Genomic DNA, 26,544 nt, shown 5'->3' with positions numbered 1-26,544 from the left:
AAAGTAATTGTGTGCAAATACAAACAAATGTTCTGTTAAAACACAATTATTGCCACAGTGAATTTGATGGTCTTGGGCAGTTTCAGGACTTATACAGACTATGTATTTCTCTTTGAAGAAATCCATAGAATTATAATATATAAAGATTAAACAAAAAAACACAATACAGATTCAGTTTACAAGGGATCATTTACACATAGAACAATAACAGAACACATTTTCATTTTGTAAAGCATACAGTAAAGAAGTTTCACATATTTCTCAACATCCTTGAGGAAAACAAATCAAAAGTATTTTTTTAATTGTTGCATTATATTTATTAATAAAACAATTTGCCAACATCATTATCACATTTATTATAAAACAGTAAAATCCTTTATTTATTGTTTTTAAAGAAACAAAATAATACATTTCCCCATACTTCCCCATGAAGTGTTTAAATATATGACGAATGACATATCTGCAAAGGTCTTGCCCTGAGTGGGAGAGATGTGTTTCTTTGCCTTCAGCGTCCTCTGCTGTCAGCATTCAGAATTACTGTGATTCAGTGAGTCAAATATTCCAGTTTGCATTAACATCTCTTTCATAGGTAACATATATTTATTTAGCTCATTTAAATCCACAGGTAACTTTGGGATAATAATATGTGAAAAGAATATTCTGGCTATGGTAAGAACAACCAACAAACAGACAGACCAAAAACGGTTTTCTGCGGTTCACAAAACAGGCGCACCATATCCGGTCCGTCTGCTTAATGTGTCCGTCACCAGCACGTTTCGTGTGAAGTTTAAATGTGGTGTATTCATAGGATAGCACTTAACCTAAAAATAAATACGTGTCAAATAAACTTAACCAAACCAGCTAGTGTTTTACAACTGCTACATTCACAAGCTAGCTGCCGTTGTTTACTGTCTGTGGACGTGAAAGCACCACGATACATGTCCAGTCAGCCGAAGAGACTCCGCACTGCAAACATGCCCGCTGTTAAGATCGGAACCCACAATGGCAGCTTTCATTGTGATGAAGTCCTGGCCTGTTTCATCCTCCGGCAGCTACCCGAGTACAAGGTAGGCTTCTGCTGCAACAGTGCATTATATGATCGATGCATGTATTTATCCTCTAACTGCTGTTGTTCGTGTGTTATTGTTAACCTTACTTAATGTACACAATGTTGATAACACTTATTTTAAATATTAATCTTCAGTCTGCATTGGCTGGTTTCTAGAGATGTTTTTATTTGTGACACGTCCCATGTCATTTCTTAACACCCCAATTGGTGGTGCTGCAGCACAGATAGATGGAGCTCTAAGCGTTGACAATGGACCTGTGATAAAACTAGTGTAGTCAGTCATAGCCTATAGTGTACTTTTTGGGAGAAAATACCCAGCAAAAAGTCTTAAAACGTAATAAAACACCTTCCAAACTCTACTGACATGTTCCTACATTCACCTTTGTGGGGTATAGTGACTTCTAAAAGTAACTCGTGTTGTAACTATAACTATAACAACACATAGAAGCAAATTAGCCAATTTAGCAAAAATCTGGTTAACCCTTATTTATCTGGCAAACTCCCTGACCCAAATGTAAACAAAGCTGCATACAAAACTTCAGACACAATAGGAATGGCTGTGTTAACCATTTGTCACAGGAAATAACACATATATTTTTTATATAAAGATAAATATTATGTGTTTGTTGATTCAATGTGTATTATTTACCGGTGACTAGTGATTTATTCCATTCTAATTGAATTATTGTTGAACTCTGCCACAGATCTGTTTCCAGTGGGTTAAACACTTACCATTTTAGTAATAATTCACAGTCTTGGTAGAATTCATTTAAATTCATTTTTCCGCTGGATTAAAAAGGTGTGGGATGCTCAAATGATGCCTAGACATACCAATCAAGATATTATTGCATTCATGTGGGATAGATTTAATATGTAGATATTGCAGACCTAAAAAAACATTCTATTTATTTAACAGGATGCCGAGATAATACGCACAAGGGACCCGAAACAGCTGGCAGAGTGTGACATCGTTGTCGACGTGGGAGGAGAGTTCGACCCAAAGAAGCATCGCTATGACCATCATCAGAGGTACGACTGTAGCAGTATGCTGCTGCGAAGAGATTACGTTTATTAAGTGTTTGAAAAAAAAGTTTTAACTTTAAATGAACATGTAGTCTAGTGTTGTGCACTTGAGGAGTACTTCATGTAATTATCTTTACTTAAATAAAAATTGTTATATACATATGAATAATTGATTAAGTAAGCCATTCTTATCATGTTGAGAAGAATCGTTTTTTTCTGTGATGCAAATACTACCGAAGCAATGCAAAATGTGCCTCTCTCATGTCGGCCACTTTGACATGTCACAGCTGCGAAGCACAGGGGTAACTAATATCATTAACGCAGGCTTGTTCCATTTCGATGCACCAGTAAGCCACGTCATGAGCCAGCCACCATAATTAATCTAATTAATTACACCTATTATTTCCCTGCTTTAAGAAATTATAGTGTTATAGTGAGTAAAAGAGAAATCGTCTTGGTTTGTTTGGGAGGTGTTATTGGGAAATATTAGTTTAATTCAGATATTGAAACAATGGATAATGGATATGTTCTTTTGTTGCAGCTCCATAATTAACTTGTATAAAGGTGGATAAGTAACTGATTGCCATATACATTTTAAAACCATACATTATCAATGCATAGTTCATCCACTAGAGAGCTGAGACATTCAACTGAAAATGTGCATGTCTTGCTAACATTTAAAAAATATAGAGGTGTGTTAAATAGGTATTGATGCACGCACAGCCATCACAGGTCTGACAGGAAGTTGTATGTCATGTCTCCTTGAACTCAACAAAGGGAAATCCAACTAGATTTCACACCTGTTGCTTATTTTTGTTGTCTTAAAACAAAGTGTAATGAATCGCATCCTATTCATCTTGGGTCCAAGTAAGAGACTATATTTACCTGTGGCTCTGTTCTTACATTACTAAAGTACCCTATCTGCATGGATCATGTAGTAACACGCTCTGCTACATTTCCTGCCAAAGTTCCTTCCAAATGATTGCATTCACTCAAAGTCTCATCACGTTGAGTAATCAGCCTTCTGCAGATGTCTTGTCAGCTTATTGCCCTGGTGATAATCAGAGTTATGACCACGGTGATAAAGATATGCCAGGACTCTCTTCCTGGCAGGTGGTTAGTGATAATTAGCGCTCCTTCAATTGAACGCCCCCCCCGCTGCTGGTGCACGAGGCACAGAGGCTGTCTCTCTGTTGGGAGCCTCAGGAGGATGTGGCTGTCACTCACATGTGGGGATGGGGGAGATGGTTCTGATGGCAGGGATGGGTGTAGTTTATTTTAGAGTAGTGACAGTGCACAGATGTAGTTGACAGCGTTATCAATACATCCCAGGGAAAACTGTGGTTGATATTAAACCATTAAATACGTAGGTTTTTTTCGAGAGCTAGATAAGATGAGTGATAGCACTCTCTTCCCTGTCTCTGAAATATGGACATACTCTCTGCTACATCGGCCATAACTGTACGCAACATGAGACTAACATGTCACTGAAAGTTGCCACGCCCCCTGCAGTTACCATGGAAATTAGAGTCAGAGACCTAAACCTTTTTATATATATGACTTTTGAAAGACCATGATTACAATGAATTCTAAGGAGCAGCTTGTTAGCTAAATGGTTACAGCACGTGCCATATAACTTGATCTGTTGTTGCATGTCACTCCCCCTCTCTCTCCCTCACCCCCCTGCATGTCTACACTGTCCTCTGCCCAATAAAGTGAACATTGAAGCCTTAAGATAAAAATAACATTATTTAACTTTTTATTTTCAAAACTAATGTAAGGAACTCCTGCAGATATAGAATACATTTACTGTTGAAGGTTCGCTTTACAGGTTAGAAAATGGCTGTGAATAGAGTGCCACAGTGACGTGTCCTAAAACCCGGAAGAAAGCTGCTTCCGGTTCCCTCTGTGGTTGACACACATTTAAGAGACTGATCACGTTTTGTCTGATAATCTCCACATGTCTACCCTACTTTTATAATTTTCGAATCATAAATCTAATCGATAGATTTATGATCGATAGATTTATGATTCGAAAATGATAAAAGTAGGGTAGACGTGTGGAGATGATCCTCTACAAACTGACTGAAGGTTGACAGAAGCACAACAGATCAGATCTGCCAGGGATTATTTTTGCTCACACTAGAAATGCTCCAACTGCTTCCACTTAATTTCAGCAAAGACATGAAAGCAAACAAATATATTTGTGTCTATGGGGATGCAGTATTTAATGTGGTCGGCATTTGTCAGCAGAAGAGAAATGTCCCGTATAAACAGATTTTAGGTTTTTGTATTGTGACATAGTTTAGGTTGCTTCCACATAGAAAAAGTATTGTACACAGCAAGCTTTCTCTCCTCTGTATTCACCAACAATCTATAATGCAAGATAATGTAGCCACAATTCATTCAATTTGATCAACATTTAAGTTTTCTGTTGGGATCAAAGCATCTGATAAAGCGTACGGTTTGTAACAATAATTACATTCTTGTATGTTTGTCTGACTCAACATGTGTACACAATTCAAATGAATAAAGGCACTGATGCTCTAATGTTTATTTATTGGATAGTATAAGTTAATATTGAAAGGTTATCCAATCTTACCAGAATAATTGCCCCAGAAAGGTAAAGGCAGAAATGAGACCGAGACCTGTTTCTGAAGTGCTCCTCTGAAGGGAATTAGTTTTCTCTAAAGTACAGAAGGTCACCGTGAGGTCTAAACTAATTATAAAGAAACATTCCCCGACATCTGCCTCTCAAAGGATGACATGAGTAATCGCATTTAAAATTCATCATTTTTTTAGCGATGTAATATTATTTTTTGTCCATAATATGTATTTCCTAAGCACAGGGGAAATCGATTGTTTGCAGATGAGTCAGTAATTGATAGGATACAGTTCAAGGGGTCAACAATTGTTTACAACAAAAGGAAAAGCCTGAGTAGTCAGAGGAGCAGACGATGGCTGAAATGAAAGAACTAAAGCCCAGCTAAGGTCATTATAACAGAAGCAGTGAAGGCAGGCGGCAGACATACAGATTGTACAGAGATTGAGCGAGGCAGAGAGCGTGTGCAGCGGTCTGCTTGCGCACAGAGCAGGAGTTTGTGAGAGAGGGCTTGAGAGTCAATTTCTCTTCAAAATATGATTGATTGCCAGCCTCCCTTGTCCCTGGCTGGTTTGCTAGCTCGTTGGTAACGTAACTGATTTCTTCTAATGTGCCTGCATCTGGCGCGGAGTTGCCATATTCCTTTTGTGAGCTCTTTTTGTTCGTGAACCACTTCCTGTTATCCATTGTTGCAGATGAATATAAATGATAATAGTCAAACTAACCTAGCAAGAGTAAACTGACAGGCTGCTGTGCCGCATCTCACTTAAAAAAAAAACACTTAAAAAAAAAAAAAAACACACACGACTCAACCCAGCGAAAAACCAGTCTCGCGTGCTGACTTTCATTCAGAATTTCATAGCAAAATAAAATAAATGATATTAAACTAATCTTTCAACATAGTTTAATACACAAATAAATATGAGGACAAAGCCCTACAAATAACAACAACAATAAACATAATAATAAAAAAATGTAAATGTTTTATTCAGCTCTGATTGAAACAGCGGGCCCAAATCCTGGATGGGCCCGCCCATGACGCCGGGTCTGAGTGAAGTAAAGTTGAAACATATTTTTGTGACACTTTGAGAAGTTGACTTGGAAACCCACACTGTGTCTGTGAAATCTGTCTCTCTGCAAAACACATTTCCGTCATTTCTAGGGACTACTCGGATTAGAGTAATGGGAACTTACTGACCACTAATATTCTTTTCATAAAGATCTTGAATCTTTGAGTTTCTTTTGATACTTTAAGTAGGGGAACAGCTTCATTTTGTGCAGTCAATAGTATGCTGTAAAGCCATCATGTGCAGTGATTTAGGCATTAGCATAAAGAAGTGGTGCAGCTGGTGCACTGTGGGACTTGTAATACATTGTTTAAACAAAGCTAACTAAATTCTCTTCATATTCCAGTATTGGTTCTATGTTTGACTTGAATCACCTTGTTTCAGTTCTGTATGGCAAATATCAGTCTGCCACCCATTCATTTCACACAAACAGTCTGAAGGCTTCTCATTGGTGCTGGTTACCTTGTTCAGCCTTTCTGGTTTCACTCTGTCATTTTCCTCGTGCTCATTTACTCCAATCTCCTGATAATCAGCATTGAAATGCCTCAGCTTGGCCAATTAGTGCTTTAATGGCTGTGATTACCCCCTGCTTCCCTAGCATGTCACTCATTCATCCGACAGACTGTTTTCCGCTGTGCCGCAGCCCAAGCATCCTAATTAAGCCTAAATTAAATGACCTACAGTAGCTGGGTGCTGGAGTCCTCCCATCTCAGCACGTGGCTGAGAGAGAGCTCCGGTGGCTTCTATTCATGTGCTGACGCTCACAAACTCTCTGAAGCTGAGGGGAATGTTTATGGATGCAAGTGGCTTTCATTGATATACATCACATAATGTGCAGCATACATCTGGATTCAGCATTTCCTTGAAGAGACAAGTTATTGGGAGGAGTCTGTTTATGAGCAGAACACCAAAAAGTCTATATACATGTAAATAGAATATGATATGTACAAGAACAGAATATGAAATTAAATAATGTACATTAAGACCAAATTAAATATGGTTTATTGCGGTGATAACTATTTATATAAATGAGTAGATTGCAAGATGACAAACAGGAATGTTTATCGGGGCACTTAACAGCATTGGCTGACACATAGGGCATCTGTTTGTGTACTGTGAAAGCTATTGGCATTATTTTTATAATGACCTTTGTCACCTACTGTGAAATTAATATTGTCTTGGCGTCTAAAGGCCATCTCTCTTCCGCCTGCAGTGGGTTCACATAGTGTCTCCCTCTCTTCAGGACCTTTGCAGAGAGCTTCCACAGCCTGCGCCCGGAGAAGCCGTGGGTGACCAAGCTGAGCTCAGCAGGCCTGGTCTACCTGCACTTCGGCCGTCAGCTGCTGACCCATCTGACGCAGCTGAAGGAGGGCGACAGGCAGCTGGACGTGCTCTTTGACAAGGTGAGAGGAGGAGGGGGGGGGGGCGGATTCAAAGCAGGCGGTGGATTAGTAACCTCTTGAGTTTTATTCACAGCACAATGCTCCATTTAAAGCTCACCTGTTATGCAAAATCCACTTTTTCCTTTCTTTTATACATAAACATGTGTCCCCTCTGTGTAAAGACATTCTGAAAATTTCAGGAAAAAAGATTCTCTCTCTTTTTGTCCTGATCCATTTATATAAAAACCCGTCTGAAAATGAGCTGATCAGATTTAAGCCACTTTATGATGTCATAACGTTGTTTTGGCTTGTGTAACCATTAGCCAATAACCAACCAAGGTAACCCCCCCCCCCCCACCTTATCACCTGAATCTCCTCCTAGAGCACCATTGTGTTCTTTTTAACCAAATATCTCTCAGAGGGGCGTGGGGAGGGGCTCCTTATTTTCATCTAAAGTAACAGACACAGAATCAGCACTTTTGAAACAGAGGGGTTTATGGGATGCTGCAATGCGTGATCTGTTTGGTATTTGGAGCCAACACTTCAGAGACATGTTTTGTATATATCTGAGACCTATAATATATTGATGAAAAACAGTATAATAGGAGACCTTTAAAAACTGATTTTTTTTCTTCGTCTCACTCGTATCCAAAACACATGGATTGAGCTCCAACACCGTTCATTTTAAAAACAGTTGGAGGACGGAAGAACAGAAACATCTAATAAATGAGAAGAAAGCTAGATTATTAGTTACTATTTTAAAATGTGTGAATTATTGTCTTTGTTCATGTTGTCCTTGTTGGTTGTTTTAAAATCATAAACCATGCAGTCACTGTGGACTACACCATGCATAATGTTTAAGTTTAGTTTATGACGTTTTGCCTTCAATTCTACAGTTGTCAGTAGATTGTGTTTATAAATAGAGTGCGACAGGGATGTTTCAGATTCTGACTGATTCAAGCAGGATTTTAGCACAGTGAATATTAAATGATACATTAAGCTAGCCAAATCTTAGGTCAACCATGACTTTTAGCTCTATTAACTCATCTGTCAGTTGGTTTTAAGCCCCAAATAATCCTTTTACTCACAGCAGTGGCTTTACTTATTTTTAGGATGTTGCTTCCATCATCCTCAGGCAAAATCTCTATCTTTGACCCAAAACGTAGTTCCACTTGTAAGCCACTTGTAAAATGTCAACTGTTTGGTGATTGACCTTCCAATGTACCAACGAGTTGACTTTTCCAACCTCAATATGTCTCTGCTGCGTTGTTACTTCTTCTCTCGCTTTGTCAATGGACTTTCTAATAGCAGCAATTTGGCTTTTCATTTTGGTTTTATGTCCAAACTGTGCGCTCTAGGCCTCAGTAACTGCCCACACACTGTGACCAAATTGATTTCAATCAGAATAATGTAAACCCTCTCCTGAAAGTCCTTTCATAACTTCCCTGGCTTTAAAAAGGGATTTTCTCTCTGGCTTTCTAAAGTTAGCATGAACATAAAACATCAGATTCCCATGTTGTTGCCATGCAGTATTCGCTCGTCACAGAATCCTAACCTCTCCTGTCATGTGTCTCTTTCAATTCCTCGCAGCTGTATGAGAACTTTGTGGAGGAGGTGGATGCTATTGACAACGGTATTTCACAATATGACGGGGAGGCCCTGTACGCGGTCTCCACCACGCTGAGCGCACGCGTCGGCCACCTGAACCCACGCTGGAACAGCAAGAGTCAAGACACAGAGGTGAAGGGCTGACGAGTGCCGTTCTCATGCCACACGTTATTATACATCTTTTAAACCAAAGGTCACAGATTATGCGTGGGTTTGTATCTGTTATTTTTTAATTGCCTGGGTTTCTACAGCATGCCTCATAGACACTTTGGGAATTACTGTGGGTAAATTACTATATCTGTTGTAGTAAAAACACACAAGAAACACAGCATGACAGTGCTATACACACACGTTTCCATTAGTCAAGCTACAAGATGCACTGAATCCAAGGAATAATGTGAAATTGGAAAACAAATTACATGCAGATTGTTTCCCCAAACAATTGTTTTAACAAAAAAAAACCTCTCCATCCATATCTCTGGTCCGGACTGGGTATATTTAGCATTTTTGCTTGATAAAATACAATCATAAACTTATCAAAGTAGTTTCTAATATATCTTTCATTCAATTGAATAATAATCGCATTGCCTCATCGATTGAGCCCTTGTAGCTGATGACTCAATCATCCCGGTACTGAACTCCATGAACTCATTTTTGTTGGCTTTTGGCTACATTATTAAATGACAATCACACAAAATGGACAGCCTGCAGTAAAACTAAAATACAGGAACTATGTTGTGGTGAACAGAACAGGTGCAATGCTGTGCAATCGGTGTTCGGAGGTCATTTCCAGATCCGTGCAGAAACAACGTAGGCTCACACAAATGGCCTGGGGGGGTTTCTGTCTCATTAGTGCAGGAGGGGAATGCCTGCGGGAAAACGCTACCTGTTTTTCTGCATGATAAGCCTGGCTTTGCATATATGCCGAACAATTTATTTCCATCGTTGCGTGGGGTTGTCTCAGTGGAGAGGCTGGCCTGTTCGTTTTGGTTTTTTCACATTTCAGTTCACATGATTATTTTTCTACTCCCGGCACCCCTACCAACTCAGTCTCTGAGGCACGACAACAAATATTATTTAGTCAGACGACTTGAATATAGACCGACCAGGTGATTTCTCAAAAGTGTCTGTAATTGAAAACATAGATTTTTACCTTGTAAATCCACAACCATTCAAATTCAGAGATACCACAGAATATCCCTACTGTTAGATTTGTATGCATGTGTTTGAGATGGCAAGTATTTGGGTCTGAACGCTCATAAGTGACTTTTATGATCTGGAACTAAAAAAGAGACCAGGAGCATTTTAAAGTGAAACCCACATTTATAACAAGATATTGCTCTCACATCATTACACTGATTTTAATGCATGTATGTGGCGGCACACATGTCTTCCCCAGGAGGGTTTCAGGAAGGCTATGAAGATGGTGGGAGAGGAGTTCCTGGACCGTCTGGAGTTCTATCAGTCCTCCTGGCTGCCGGCTCGTGCCGTGGTGGAGGAAGCTGTGAAGGCCAGGCATCAGGTACGAGCCTGTCCAATCTGATGTGTGAAAATGTTTTTCATCCTTTGTGAACTTTGTTACTTTGCACTTGGACTCCAGAAAAATACATTTCTGACACTGTCAAGATTGATTGCTTATTGTTCTTGTCACCTTAACTCTCACTCTGTTTCTCTGAATTGGGAAATAAATGGTGAAATTGTAGGTTAGCATGGAACCAGATAGACATAGATGATGTTGACAAACTCTTATTTGAACCCACTTAAAAAAAAATATATCACTTTTTTCTGGACAATAATTGTTTCAACACAATTTTTTTCAAGGACAATCTGAATATTTGTATAACAGTGAGAGGCTGGTATATCGTGTGTTTTTCTCAAAGACAGACTTTCAGTTCACATTTTCATGTACATTTCCAGGGCAAATTATGTTTTCAATGCCAAGGACTAAAAACTCTATTCTGGCTTATATTCTAGTTATGTTGAGAAACTTTATATTATAAAACTGCAAAGTTTAAGCAAATGTTCTCCAAAGCACCCTAAATTACAGAAAAAAAACAAGTTGTTGCTGCTTTTGTGCTTTATTTCACACACTCTTTTCTGTGTCTCCTCTTTTTACCAGGTGGATCCTAGTGGGGAGGTGGTGTTGTTCTCACAGGGTGGATGTCCGTGGAAGGAGCATCTGTTTTCCCTGGAGAAGGACCTGAAGGTGGAGTCGCCCATCAAGTTTGTCCTTTTCTCCGACCAGAATGGACAGTGGAGGGTCCAGTGCGTCCCCGCCGGGCTCAACACCTTCCAGAACAGGTGATTTAAAAAAAACAAAACAGCTATAAGTGTGAATTCACACAATTTTTCTTTAGTAAAGGTTATTCAAACAACCAGGGTTCCCGCGGGGTCTTAAAAAGCCTTAAAAAGTCTTACATTTGATAATCTGAATTTAAGGCCTTAAAAAGGTCTTAAATATGACCAAAAAAATAAGAAAGGTCTTAAATATGATTTAGAAGGTCTTAAAAATGATCCGATTTGAAAGGTACTTCTCTGTTGCGATATCGTCTAAATGTGTTTTGGGGGAAATGTCCGGGCTGCAAAGTAACCAGTACGGTAATAGTCTTTCAGTTCCCCCCAACCATTTGTATTGAAATAAATCAACATGGAACCAGTATACACTAACTTTGTTTCCCCCGGCCCCTTATCGGAGAACACCCAGCTAGTAACCTAGCAACCAAGCTTCAGCTAACGGCAGTCAGAAACTAATGTATCTTAGAATCTACTTACAAATAAATATGGGGAAGTGTAAGTTCAACCGTATTTGGTTGGAAAACATCGAATTTAGTGCTTGGTTGAAACCAGGGGAGGGGAATGTGTTTGAAGCCCGCTGCACCTTTTGCAAAATAAATTAGTGTTTGTTTGGCTAATGTAGCGTTAGCTAGTGCAGCGTTAGCTAGTGCAGAAGCTCCCGCAACAACACCGGGGGACCTCCGGGCAACGTTTGGGTCTACGTCAACCCTAAAAGCGGAGGTGCTGTAGACGCTAAATACCGTAGTTAAACACCAATCATACAACAGCAACGATGAAAGATTGTAGCCAAGGCAGCAGAGCTCTGAATATAGCTCTTGTTTCTCTCTCTCTCTCTCTCTCTCTCTCTCTCTCTCTCGTCTCTCTCTCTCTCTCTCTCTCTCTCTCTCTCTCTCTCTCCTCTCTCTCTCATCTCTCTCTCTCTCCTCTCTCATCTCTCTCTCTCTCTCTCTTCTCTCTCTCTCTCTCTCTCACACACACACACACGGGCTGCTCGATTATGGCAAACATCATAATCACGATTATTTTGGTCAATAATTGATATCACAATTATTAAATACAATTATTAATTGACTTTGAAAACATCCATTTATTGAACTTTAAAACAAATAATAATTTGGACAGTATCTTTTTAACTGTTGATTACCCTGAGCGTATAATTCAACTGAAAAAATTAATTAAATAAATGATACATTTAAATAAATAATATCAAAAATAATAAATACCAATAAACAAGATCAACAAATATTTTGGAGCGCACTTCCACAAGCTACTAAACATATATAAATATGATAAATAAAAATGAATTAGATCAAATATGTTGTCACAACCTAGCAAAGCAAAATAATCGATTATGTTTCGTAATTGCGATTAAAATACGATTAATTGCACAGCCCACACACACACAGAGACACACACACAGAGACATACACACATACACACTTTTTGACTAACACACTAACACAGTTCTGTACTGTTATGCTGTTATGTTCAGTCATTGTTCTTATGTTGAACATGAATACATTTACTTTGTAAGTAATTATGGGACGTATTTCTTCTTTCATAGCAATTTTCCTTCATACTTTCTTGCCGTGAAATAGGTCTTAAATTCTATTCAAAGTGGTCTTAAAAAGGTCTTAAAAAGGTCTTAAAAAGTCTTAAATTTGAGTTGGTGAAACCTGCAGGAACCCTGAACAACATTTCTGCTTCATCGAGTGCCGCTTGTAATGTGTGCCGAGGCAGCACTTTGCATGACTTACCTTGGCGGAAGTTAGACATTCAGAACTCACAGGGGTGTTGTGACTCTGACTCGGGATGTTCTCCCAGACAAGTGTTTTAAACATTGTGGGAAAATACTGTGAAGGATATGAACTTAACAAACCTTCCCAATGTGTTGAAATGAGCTAACATAAATGCTTATTGCACCATTAAACAACAACTCACGGAGGAATGACATGTCGTCCGGGGAGGGACTAACACCTGCTTGGATAGAGAAGCGTGTTTGTACGACGATTGATAGTTAAGGAAGAGCTTTTGTTCTCACAGTTCTCTCTGAGGATTTGAAATGATGTAAACAAACTCAACAGAGACACCTGAGTCCTTCCTCCACGTTTGCTCCTCCCAATAAGGTGTTAATCTTCTCCTAGTTTTATTTTTTTTGTACAGCCTCATACTTAAGCATACGCCAGATTTTTACGAGGGTGTATTTTACTGAATGTGAGATTCAGTCTCTATCGAACAACAGAGTATCTTCAGTTATATATTCCCCATTGTCTCCTCACAACCCTCTTTATTAGCAGGATATAGGCCGTTCTGAAGTTACACAAGAACATCATTGAACTTAACAGTAGTTTAAAAAGTATCTGATAGACTAGATGAATTTTATGTGCTCAACAAGAATATTACAATTCATCCTGACGGGAACATAAATGTGGATACCATATTCAACAGCTAAATCATTTCACTAAAAAGCTTACGTGTCAACCTCATGGGTGTGCTAAAGGACAGTCTGGGGGTCTCTTAAGCAAGTAAGATTCATCCGTCATTAATGTTTCTCCAAAATTGAATCACAATCTATCATATTCATCCATCAGATATCCACCATATCTGTTGAGATATTCCAGTCTGCACTAAAGTGGTGGACCCATGGCTAAAAAGTGCTTTACTTTGAACATTTTAGGCAATCTCTGATAATGAACTCTTTTGTCTTAGTCTTGTTTGTTTTCCTTACCTTAAATGATTGTTATTGTTATCCTTCTCATGGTCTTTTAAACTTGTAATGCATTTTACGCCCTATGTAATGTAAGCTTAATCAATGTGCCTTGTGCACAACCTTGCGTCTTTTGTGGACCATTCCTGCATCTTCTAGAAATAATGAGCTCTCTCCAACCCTCAAGCCTTTTTCTTTAGTAAAAGATGCCCCGTACATACTCATTAAATCACATCAGTGTTCTTGCCTTGCCACTCTGTACATAATGACAGTAATGAGAAGACAAAGACCCTCTGTGAATTTGTCGGATGGTTAACACACTTCAAGTGTGTGTGTGTTACCTCTGGAGAGGAATTGTTTACCTGGTTAGCCTCTCGCCCTCCGACCCACAACGCTGCTCTGCTAACGTCATCAGCATCCCCCCCTGGAGTTCTGGAGTTCATTTGTTGTCTGACTAAATCCCAGCATACATCACACATTATGAATATGGAAACAAATTAAACTGCGGAGATTCTCGTCTTTCTGGCGGCTTGCATTACAGCATTCTACATTGAAGCAATCCAGAAAACACATTCTAATTTTGACACTGACCAGAAGATCCATCAGCAGCCATGTGTTTTCATGCTGGATTGAATTCATAGGCTGATAAATGTGTGATTATTTGTTCTGTTTGATGTTGTTCCCTGCCTCTCAAAGTGGTACGAATGGGTCTTAATCACCAGTTACTGAGGTGAAATAATATTAGTATTGATTAGAGATGAACAATATAGTCCAAGGATCAGCTTAGAATTGTTCATTTGGTCACGGCTAAAACATGGAACGATTGTTGTTTTTTAAGTTTAAAAAAAGGGTGCCTTTTGAGTGACTCTTTTCTCCTAATTTTATTTTAATTTCATTACATTTTCAAATTGTAGGTCACAGGTTGTTGATGGTGAATTGGGCTTTTACTTAAAGTTAATGAGCTTCTTCCTTATCAGCCAACACAAGGTGACATTTTTAAATGTGTCTTCTAATCCTTGCATAACTTGCAAATAACCTCCGGCACACTATTTAAATTGCAAATAATATATGTATGTGTTATTTGAGTCTTGGACCTTTTTGGCAAGTTAGACAGTGAGTGGCTTATTTGAAAATGTTGATCTAAACTGTGTTTATCTGCTCTTAGCATTTAGATACTTGAAAGTGTAGAAAGATAATAACAATCTGAGGGATTTGAAAGGATTCTGATTCAATATTTGATTTATATTCAGAAACTAACTTCTCTTTGAACAAGCTTATAAGAAACACTAAACACTTTGTATGCAGCATGTTCAGCAGACGTTCAGGGTCATTCAATTCTGTAGAAAATAATAAATTGGCCTCTACACAAAATGAAATGAAATGTCAGACATCGTAACTCACAATAGTTATTTTTCCCCCTTAAGAACAAATCAGGTGGGTGAATTATTAAAATGGCAGTTTTGTTCCCATCATAACACCACATCTTGATGATTTTTATTGAATGCCGGTTCAGCCAAAGGGAAAGTTGAATATAAACTGTAGTGGTTTATATAAAAGAAAGCTCCTTTGACAATTCATCAATATAATTCTGTTTACAGACTCAATTTTAATTTCCTGGAATCAAGGCAAAAACGGTTAGTAGAAACTCCCCTGAGAAAACACATAGTGAAAATCCATTATAAATAATCTAAGTTAATTAAATCCCCTTACCTTTTCCCGATACATGAACCTGGAGCAGTTGAACTTATCACACTAGTGTTTGCTCAGTGTTCTCCTGTATGTACTAACCTCTGTGACAAATGCATTGTGTGTCCCGTGGCTGCTAAAAATAAAGCTCAACAGGAAGCACTCGGTTAGCATTATCAGTTACTTAAAGCAGCGTTGATACCGCAGGAGGAGAGTGAACCGTAAACAGATATTTCAGACTCAGCCACTTACAATACAAACTCCTATATAGAGAATACATTGAATGGGTGTTATACAAACAGTATCAAATAATGTGTCTTTGAGTTTCTGAAAAATATAAAGGAATGTTATTTTATGCTCGTTCTGATTCTTCACACAGTATTTCTACTAAAGCGGCATCTGTCTTTTTAGTATGGTGCCGTCTGTTGAAAGTCTCTTACGCTGAGATTGTTTTTTTTGTAAGGGAATTTTCCGTATTGGAATCAAAGGTCTTAAAAGAATCTTTCATATGTTTTACAAATTGTGAAGCCCTCTGAGATATAAGTGACTTTGGTCTATAAATCAAATGGACTTACAGATGTGATATTTCAGATGACTTCATGCTGTGTATGTGGCCTTGTTCTTTATCTTGGGTCTACATGGGTCTCATTATGAATACCCTTTAGGTTGCCCAAAGGCACAAGAAGAGGGTGGAATAGCTTTTTATTGAGTTTTGATCTGTAACACACTTTCTATTTCTCTTTCCATGAGGTCCCTTTGCTCTCCCATTAGTTTCTTTCTCTCTTACTGTCTCTCTTATGAACGGCATTTCTGTCTCTGTCCTATAATCACACTCTTCTATTTTTCCTATCTGTCTTGCTCGCTTCCCCTTTAATCCTATTACCTTCCCCTCTTCCACCTTTCCCCATACCTCGCTGTCTCACCTTTCACACTTCCTCACTGCCGGACATTTTCCACTCCGCTGCAGAATATTTCCAGGCGACAGCTCTTCCAATTGAACAGACAGATGTTTATGGTGGCGAGGCACTTCAAAGATTGGATTTAATACGAACAGGGCTGTTGGTTTGGAGCTACATCAGAACAATGGCTTGTGAGATGCTTAAAACGACAACATAGCTCCAGATGGCTCTTCCTACGGGTGGCCTGCTTCCTCCCAGCGGGCGTGTGCCGACTCGGGGAAAGGGGTGTTGTTATCACCTGTGTCCATGCTACTGCACCTTGGGGGGGAGATGTCTATTTTTATCAGCAGATCATTGCTAAGGAAATGTGAGCTGAGAGGAGAGAAAGAAGTGGAAGCAGTCCTTCCTCTGAGATTTACTGTAAAACAGTTTGTTAGAAGCAGTGTGAGCTGGACCAGAACGTATCACTCTTATTTCTGCTCTGCCTCTGTATTAGGGATGTTACCTGCGGTTATGTGCTGGTTTTATTTTATTATCTTTTTTTCCCAGATTATTTCCTTGGCAAACCAATTCTCATAAAAAAAAAACATTGGTATTTCTGAAAGCCCTAGGGAAGATTTTCAAATGTCTGAAACAAAGATATTGGTCTGAAAGCCACATTTATTCTATAACTTTGATTCATTGTGGAAAAAAAGCAGAAAATGTTACTGGAACTAGAAAATGTTTTGAAACAGGTTTAAAAGGATTTGTTGATTTATTAAAATACTTGCAGGTTGATTATTTTATTAATCGACGAATCAATTAAATGTCTTAAAATCTGTTAATTCTGTTTTACTTCATAAATTAAAGGTAAAAAGCCGTCATGTTTATTTGTTGAAGAAGTGGAACACGTTCAATTGTAGTGATTGGTGAGGAAATGTAATTCATTTGTCTTTAAAAGGAGCCGTATTTGAGTGTTTATCCCTCCTCTTTGGCCCTGTTGTGATATTAGTCGGCTAAATCCCTGCCCTTTGTCAAAGGAAGATATGTTGCATTGTGTGTACACTCTTTACTACAGAGATGGTGTCCATGAATATTGAGTCAGGAGGATTGAACTAATTATTTTCTTGGAGACTGTAAAACCTCTAAACTAGGGATGCTCCGATCGCCAATTTTGGGGCCGAATCAGTATCGGCCGATACCGATCTCTGATCGAATGGGTGGGGGCTATGGGGATCTTCCATTTAAAGTGATGTTTAAAACTCAGTTAATGGGGCTCAGTTAATGGGGCTCATTCACTGGCGCTTCCACAAACAACAACCAACATAATTATTACATTCAAATGAAGTACATTATTCAAGTTTACATTAACTTTGAATAATAACACGGGAGAAATGAGCGGAAGCGCCCTCTTTTCCTCTCCCCCGCTCTCTCTCTCTCTCCTGACAGCCTGTCAGTATCGTCTCATGCAGCTCACTGATCCAGTAATGAGCGACCCAACAGTGAAGAATACATATATTTATAACTAGTTTAGCTTGTTCCAGAGGTAGATAAAATAGCTAAGTGTGTTAGGTCTAACTCTTAGTGTGTGTTTTGCTCCGCTCAGTGGTCCGTCACAGCGGGCGGAGCTGCAGGATTTCTGCTTCACACACGTTGCATACCGCTATTTTACTGTCTTTTTCGGACACCTTAAAATACTGCCAGACTTGTGAAGCCATTTTGGCGAGCTTGTTTTGCCGCGCACAGAGAAAATCGGCTCTCCCGATCGGCATTTATAGAGAGCACCGATTGATTGGCAGAGAGTGAATATCGGTCGATCGAGGTGCGTGCGTGCGTGCAGGCGTGCGGGCGTGCAGGCGTGCGGGCGTGCGGAGCGGAGCCCCGCATTTCAGAAACAGAGCGGAGGGAGAATGTGAATACGCAAAGCAGTGGACACTGAAACATGCACATACATTGGATAAATAACATAGGCGTTTAGTTTATTTAATAAGAGCACATGTTCAATGTGAAAAGTGACCGTAGATAGATTACTTCAGTTGCAATTTGGTGCTATATATATATAATTAAAAAAACAACAAAAAAAAACACCTTGAATTTCAGGCGGGGCTCCGTTGGCAGGGCGCAGCGCCCCGCCAAGACAATGGTAGGGGAAACACTGATATAAATATGTGTGTGTATATATGTTCGCATCTGTAGCCTGTTATTGTCTCATTATACCGCACTGTCAATGAATTAAAAGTAAATATATAAGTCATCATGAACACAGTTCTGTCCATCAGACAGAGGGCTGCTGTGCCTCCTGTCATCATTAACGGACGTCTCTTTAAAATGACCGCTCAGAGAGGATTTTTCATTTCTCTAACCGCCTGCTGCTTCCTCTCCTCTCTCCTCGGTTCCCCTCCTCGACTCCTCCGCTCGCATCTCCTGTGGGCGGGACTAAGACACGAGGATAGGAGTCGAGGAGGGGAATTGGAGAAATGAGAAACCTTCCCGATCATGTGGCCTTGAGATAATGGCATTGAGTTGGCTTGAAAAACATGTCAATCATTTGCCATTATGGATAATTTCTGAAGCTCCTTACTCTCTGACTATTACAGTTTTTAGAGGATGTTTCACAGAATGGCCAGAAATCAAACCTTCAAAATGGAGGACAAAAGAAAACCCTTTAACCAGTTAAACCCCACGGCCCCGCGGGCGGGGGAAAAACGCAACATCTTGCAAGAAACAGCGTCTGAGGGCTTCTTAATATTTAATAAACTATGAATGTGTCATACCCACTTAACAGGAAGAAGCTCAGCTATCAGACAATATTAACCGTTTTTAGCTAAACGAAACAAAAGGGTAATAACAAAGGCTCTGAATTAGCCCTGAGCGAAAAAATGCTAACGCACTTAGCACAGAACTCAAGGTAAAATACCCTTATTACTTATCGGATCTGCACAGAAAAGATATCGATTAGCAAGCTGAGATTCCACAGATTCCAGACATATAGGTATCATCACTGAGCGATCAGAACTCGCGGCCAAACGACAAGAAACGACAACAAAGAAATGTGCTTTACGGAGCCAAAACGGCTAAAAACGTCTTACCTTAGCTGTTGTTCTGATCAAAAGTTTTGTTCAATGGCATTAAAACGAGAAAAACTGAAGGTTAATCCATCATCATATTTATGGCAATAAACGTAGTTTTCTATAGAGTGTAACATAGCTTTCGGTTTGGGCAAACTGCGTGCGCATCACTCTCACTCCTCAATGGTAAAGTTTAGATGGATTTAGGAACTCCCCCTCGATTCTATTGGCTCTAACGGTTCAAAAGAGGTGTCAATCACCAAAATCGATCAATGGGTTTGTTGGAGTCGGGAGGCCTGTTAATTTATTCCGGCAATTACTCAGACCTACTAATTGACCTAACAGAAGCTATTGAGTCTATGTAAGTTTACTGCCAGGCTCGGACCCACCTGGATCAGCAAGGTCTACTAACTCCTGAAGAACCAGGTTCAATTAACTGCTGTTTCAATTCAGACTACGCACTAAATCCGTATAAGCGATCCCGAAGGATTCTGGTATCAGTAATGGGGTGTGGCCCTGCCTAAGTGTGAGTGTGGCAGTTGTGCAATCTTACCTTTAAGCAGGAGAGGAGAGCGCAGATTTCTTTTAAGTTATCCCAATCCAAAAAGGTGGGATGATTTTATTTGAAGAAAATGGTCCACACTTTTACAGGGTTTTTACCTTCTCTCGTTACAATGTGACAATCATACAAATATATCATGCTGTGGTCCTTTTCTAATATAAAATCTCAATTCACAGTTTTACATTTCTTACATTAAATTCTAACTTCAACTGGCCCACTTCAGTTGTGACATTACATTCTAAGTTCAACTGGCCCACCTCAGTTGTGACATTTAAATTCTAAATTCAACAGGCCCACTTCAGTTGTGACATTTAAATTCTAACTTCAACTGGCCCACTTCAGTTGTGACATTCAAATTCTAACTTCAACTGGCCCACTTCAGTTGTGACATTACATTCTAACTTCAACTGGCCCACCTCAGTTGTGACATTACATTCTAACTTCAACTGGCCCACTTCAGTTATGACATTACATTCTAACTTCAACTGGCCCACCTCAGTTGTGACATTTAAATTCTAACCTCAACTGGCCTACTTCAGTTGTGACATTTAAATTCTAACTTCAACTGACCAACTTCAGTTGTGACATTCAAATTCTAACTTCAACTGGCCCACTTCAGTTGTGACATTTAAATTCTAACCTCAACTGGCCCACTTCAGTTGTGACATTCAAATTCTAACTTCAACTGGCCCACTTCAGTTGTGACATTTAAATTCTAACCTCAACTGGCCCACTTCAGTTGTGACATTTAAATTCTAACCTCAACTGGCCCACTTCAGTTGTGACATTTAAATTCTAACTTCAACTGGCCCACTTCAGTTGTGACATTCAAATTCTAACCTCAACTGGCCCACTTCAGTTGTGACATTAAATTCTAACCTCAACTGGCCCACTTCAGTTGTGACATTTAAATTCTAACCTCAACTGGCCCACTTCAGTTGTGACATTCAAATTCTAACTTCAACTGGCCCACTTCAGTTGTGACATTTAAATTCTAACCTCAACTGGCCCACTTCAGTTGTGACATTTAAATTCTAACCTCAACTGGCCCACTTCAGTTGTGACATTTAAATTCTAACCTCAATTGGCCCACTTCAGTTGTGACATTAAATTCTAACCTCAACTGGCCCACTTCAGTTGTGACATTTAAATTCTAACCTCAACTGGCCCACTTCAGTTGTGACATTTAAATTCTAACTTCAACTGGCCCACTTCAGTTGTGACATTTAAATTCTAACCTCAACTGGCCCACTTCAGTTGTGACATTTAAATTGTACCTTTTTAAATTCTTCCGACAGAATTTAGAGGAATATCCTCATAAATGGTCGGTGATAAAAAACACATTAAAACAATACATTCAAAATCAAAGTCAATTTCAGAGAACTTACCAAGGAAAACCCCCGCTCTGGAGCTTTCTCCCTCTCAACCAGTGCTTTTATGCTCCACACAGGGACAGAAAACCAAAGACACACCTTCATACCCATATATGTGGGGAAAGGTCATGGCCTCTGGTGTGCAGGACTGGACATGTCCAGACATATTCTCCTATGGTATGGCCTAAACCCATTTTGGGGCTTCAGTACTTTTCCATTGAGTCAGGGGTCTCCTGTGCACAGCTTGCTGACAACTGTCTCCCCTCTTTAAACAGTGACACCCATAGTGATAAACTATAATAGGCCTTAAACTCAATTTACCAAACCCCTTGTGTTTGTAAATACTGTGATTATAGAACAACATGAAATATAATGCATTTTCATTGTGGGTTATACAGGAATATATTTGATTATATTTGATTATTATTTGATTATATTTGATTATATTAACTTTTGTTTGAATTATTCAACTTAATATGGAAACCTCAACAGGTTCCAGAGATATGGCAAATATACCCAAATGACCCCAGAGGTGGGTTTTGTTTTTTCTAAACCTCTCTAAAAAGGTCAAATTTCACTTGTTTTGCATCAATCTTGATACAGGGTACTTATTATATGTTTTTGTTTGGATTCCTAAAACTTTTAGTCTACTATCCCATCATTCAAGGGTGGTTTTCACTATAAGTCATGTTTTTTGTTTGGACGGACACTATCATTTACATTCTTTTACTATGTTCAATCTGAATTTACTTTAAAATAAAAACATCTATATTGATTCTGACACTTCTACATCCAACTCACAGGTGTATCATTGCTTTGAGAAAAAAGATTATTAATTTACACCTTTTAGAAATGAAGATATAGTCATTTGTTCTGGGCATGTCATTTTCAAGCCTGAAACCTGAAAAACATGCTTGGGGCTTAACAGGTTAAAGAGCCATCTGTTTTTGACAAGCATTTCTCTTTGTCTGTTTTAGTTAGACTGTTAGTTACACAAAACAGTTCCATAATTCATCAAACTTGTGACACGTGAAAATAGGGCCTGTGGTTTCCATTACTTTAAAAAAATGAGATCTGATGCTTTAAGTCACACATGTCAAACTCAAGGCCCGCGGGCCAAATCCGGCCTGTGGTAGATTTAATTTCGGCCCGCAGGATAATTTCTAATTACTATTAGATCTGGCCCGCACACCTTCACTCAATCCTGAGGATTTCCTCAGCTCAGAGCCTGAGCCCAAACATTGATGAACTTGCACCCAAGATGAGATGCCAAGTATCTGGCTTGAACTAGCATCACAGAGCAGCACACTGAGTTTATGGATGTTTCCTTTTGCACTTTTTTCTTGCGACAACAGGGCATGCATGTTTGTTTTTTTCTTTGAGGGAAATTGGTTTTTTTAAGCTGTTGTTGGCCTGTGGAAAAATGTAATCATAACAAATGACTCCGGAAAAGCTGCAGATAGAGCCATAAGAAATTAATGCAACTGATTATTTAATGTTTAACCCTTATGTTGTGTTCGGGTCTCCCGTGACCCGTTTCAAGTTAAAATGATATACTGTAATAACTACGCTCTAGTTTTTTTTTATCGGAACAAGGCTTCATGATATCCTCCACGACAGCTATATAAACACTACAAAACTGATTTTGACCATTTTAGCCAAGTCTGAAGGTCTCTAAAAAAAAAAGTGTATAATTTGGTGTTCGGGTCTGGGAAGACACAGCTGAATTGTTGTGGGTGACTCGGGGGCCAAATTTGGCCCAATCAAGATTCATCTTTGACTTTAGACGCCCCAGCCCCACCCCCTTCATCCACTGTAACAATTATTTTTCGCAACATGCACCTGGTCTCCCATCCCTCTGTCCCCCTCCCCCCACGGGAACTCCACCTTTCTCAAAGAATATGTACACTAACACTTGAACCTGAACACACACATGCACATGTGCAATATGTGGTGTAATGTTTTGGGGTCATAAAATACAATTACAACAGGATTGTACGGTTATGAATGCATAATAAGTTAGTTATGATGTAGTTAAAACAATATTGGATGATAGTCATTTTGTTTGTGTGTTTTGGACTGAAATACATCATGGGTCAAAATTGACCCGCGAACACCATGAACGGTAACAGCTTTCGAACACAACATGGGTTGTTTTTATAGGCAATAATTTAAGCTTTGTTAGTTCCAGGTTTAATATGTGCAATAAGTTCATTTCAATAAGTTTTGCAATAAACATTGAACCAGTCCGGCCCTCGACTAGTACCGCTTTTTTAATTTTGGCCCACTGTGTATTTGAGTTTGACACCCCTGCTTTAAGTGAATGTTAAAGTCTGTTTTGTGATAAATCAGAATTGCTACATATGCTTCAGACCAGGCCTGAAGGAATGAGATAATAACCCTGTCAAGCCAAGCATGACACACATGCACAGAAACAAAAGACAACTGGTAATGTGTTTTAAATGACATGCCAGACTTTAGACTGAGGCGTGTGCTGCACACAGCAGGTGGTAAATGAGCTGCTCTACATTTTTATGAATTTTCCTTCTTTGACGTTACATCTAGAGACACTTTGAGGAGGTCAACCTGTGAACCCTCGCAGAGCCAATCTTTTCTCCACTTTGTATGATTGCTTGTCGTCTCCCCTGCAATCATAAGGATGCCTTTCTAAGGTACCAAATATGTGATTCTCCACATTCCCAGAGAAGAATAAAGCTGATTTGATTGGTCTATTTGCTCGGGCTGCTTGTGGTGGTGCAGTGTTTGTCAGGATAACTGCAGGTGCCTTGAATGACAGCAGTGCACTGTAGGTCATAAGATCTAGAAAGACCAGAGCAACCCAAGTCTTTGTGCGAAGCCATTCTAAGATAAAATGGGAGAATCAAATGTCATTACTGATAGTTTTGCTGTTTCTTTTTTCAAATAATAAAAAAAAGAAATATCAGAGCATTTTGCTAAATGTATGTGATGATTTCCTAAAGTCTACGATGTCTTGATCGTGTTATCCAATTTAGCGAACAAAAAAAAAAAAAAATCAGTTCACTATCTTATGACAAAAAAGAGAATCCTCAAATTTGAGAAGCAGTTAAGGATTGGCATGTTTGCTTGAAAAGTGACTCACTAGCAGAAGTTAATTGTTTGGGTTTTATTCTGTTCTTTAATTGATGTTGGTTGACATCATTCATCAGTGCATCATTCTGGTTTCTTTGTTGTTGTTTTCCTGGTTAGGCAGACGATGACAGCACTCAGTGTTTTGGTGTCCACAGGAAGTGAGCAGCCAAACCACACAGTGTCTCTGTAAGCCAATGTTCCCTTCTGTCTTCCTGTCCCAGGCTGTCCCTGCTGGAAGAGTGGTGCGGCATTCGGGATGAAGCCCTGTCGAAGCTCAGTGGGATCGAGGGCTGCGTCTTCGTCCACGCTGGAGGCTTTATTGGCGGGAACAAGAGCCAGGAAGGAGCCCTGGAGATGGCCCGTAGGACCCTGCAGGCCGCCGCCAAGTCCCCTGCTAATGGAAGCAGCTGAAGGGTCAGAGAGGAGAGCCAGCAGCACATTTTGTTCTCTGGGTCAGTCTTTAGAGAGGATAGCAAGGATTAAAATGTTAGTTTGCTGTCTTGAATCTTGTTCGACCCAGCCTTAGCTAATGTTGTTTTGTTTTGCTACAATGAAGAGGGTATGGAAATGTCGGCCAAATAAAGTTGGATCAGTTCCCTAAATACCTTTTATTCTTACACAGGCTCGCTCTGAATCATAATCTAAAATAACGGTATTATTCTTGTCTTGGTTCTTATAAATGTGAGTCTGTTTTGATGTCAATTCTACAATTAAAGACTCTTTGGATTACATTCTGGTATTAGTAAACAGTTTGGGTAAATCAAACAATAAAGCACTTACTTTTTTCAGTTCTGCTCACATCTCACTTCTTTTCTCCATCAAGTGTATATATACGAGGCAGGCAGTCTGGTGGACCACTAAAAGGCATCTTCAAAGCCTGTGATACCACGGCCGTACCTTTTTAAGGGTCGATTTATAGAGACAGTGGTCCCCCCCTTTCATTTCCAGCAGGCTGACATTAACTGTAGCACTACAAAGAGATACAGCAGCTTCTTCCGCTGGCTGCAAGATCAAAGCGCCAATAATGAGGCTCGATTAAATCTGAGAAATGAAATGTACAAAGACCATGAAGAGGTGCTTCTTGTGGCAGCCGGAGTCTCGACAAGTTTACTGGCACTGTGCAGTCGATTTCCCTGTAATAAAGTCAGCAGATGAACCTTGAATTTTCTCATTAATACTCCAGATGTTCCCCCTGCTTATCTACCTGTTACTCATACCTTATTGCATTCTCCACAAGGCTGCCCTTCTGCTGCCCAACAGAAAATATTGCTCTATAATTTCATTGCTGTGCATTTTATTTCCATCAGCGTTGTTATGCAAATGCCACAGCAGTGGAAAAGTAGTTCATGTTGTGACATTCGTTTTTTTGTATTCAGTGGTGCCGACTGTTAATTCTTTATCTTTGTAAATCTTAATTGAAAATAATCTTTATGCTCCGAGTCAATCCTGCTATAAATACAAAATGTTGACATTTACACAGATAACACATGCAGTGCATTGACTATTTTTAATAGCTTTGGAAAGGTCTTGATCTTGTAAACACACACACACACACACACACTTACTTTAGTGTTATTACTCTGCTCTCTATTGTGCTGGACCTGAGCCAAGGTCTCAATCCAATCCATACACATTTGTGACAGCGTTTTGCAGTCACATGGTTCGTATTGTAACCCCTGCCCACCAGTGAGTGTTGTTTTTGGGGAGAGAAAGAAGATAACCCTTTTTCCCAGCTTGCACCTCGCTTAAAGAAAGCAAAGGTGTATTCACTACAGCAGTGTAATTGCAGACACTTTGAGAGATAGATAGAAAGGAGGACAAAAACCAGCTTGTATCTTAATATGTATTGATTTGAGTTTCTACCAATTTGACCCACAATCTCAGGTGTATTCATGCAACTTGCCTGATAACTGTGCTCAGGAAATCACTAAATAATCCTATCGATTAAATACTTTTCCTGCATTTCTTGTTCATTTTTGTTAGTTTCCGCCTATGCTCTGTTTTTCTCTTCCAGCACTGAACAGGCTTGCCAGCACTAACTCCTTTCCTGTCAGCTAAATTACTTACAAAGCAACATTTTTTGTAATACTTTGTTTTGTCAGCAGGAATGGTT

General features: G+C 39.4%; 1 protein-coding gene across 1 annotated transcript; it reads left to right on the top strand.

The window, feature by feature from the left end:
• Window positions 1-746: 746 nt before the first annotated feature.
• On the top strand, window positions 747-25,219 carry myg1 (myg1 exonuclease). Its single transcript, XM_034138714.1, has 7 exons — window positions 747-1,067; window positions 1,986-2,098; window positions 7,005-7,164; window positions 8,734-8,883; window positions 10,151-10,273; window positions 10,871-11,052; window positions 24,653-25,219. The coding sequence occupies exons 1-7, from the start codon at window positions 792-794 to the stop codon at window positions 24,840-24,842; spliced, it is 1,194 nt and encodes a 397-aa protein (XP_033994605.1). The 5' UTR covers window positions 747-791; the 3' UTR covers window positions 24,843-25,219.
• Window positions 25,220-26,544: the final 1,325 nt, after the last annotated feature.

The sequence above is a fragment of the Trematomus bernacchii genome, unplaced genomic scaffold, assembly GCF_902827165.1.
Source record: "Trematomus bernacchii unplaced genomic scaffold, fTreBer1.1, whole genome shotgun sequence".
Taxonomy (NCBI): domain Eukaryota; kingdom Metazoa; phylum Chordata; class Actinopteri; order Perciformes; family Nototheniidae; genus Trematomus; species Trematomus bernacchii.
The sequence above is the reverse complement of the archived record's forward strand: the minus strand, read 5'-3'. Positions and strand labels throughout refer to the sequence as shown.

What these genes read in the sequence shown, in the direction of transcription:
- myg1 (XM_034138714.1), top strand. Translation starts at nt 792, where the DNA reads ATGTGGTGTATTCATAGGATAGCACTTAACCTAAAAATAAATACGTGT. An exon ending in CGCTATGACCATCATCAGAG is followed by an intron (nt 2,099 to 7,004) that starts GTACGACTGTAG and finishes CCCTCTCTTCAG; the next exon opens with GACCTTTGCAGAGAGCTTCC. An exon ending in CTCAACACCTTCCAGAACAG is followed by an intron (nt 11,053 to 24,652) that starts GTGATTTAAAAA and finishes TTCCTGTCCCAG; the next exon opens with GCTGTCCCTGCTGGAAGAGT.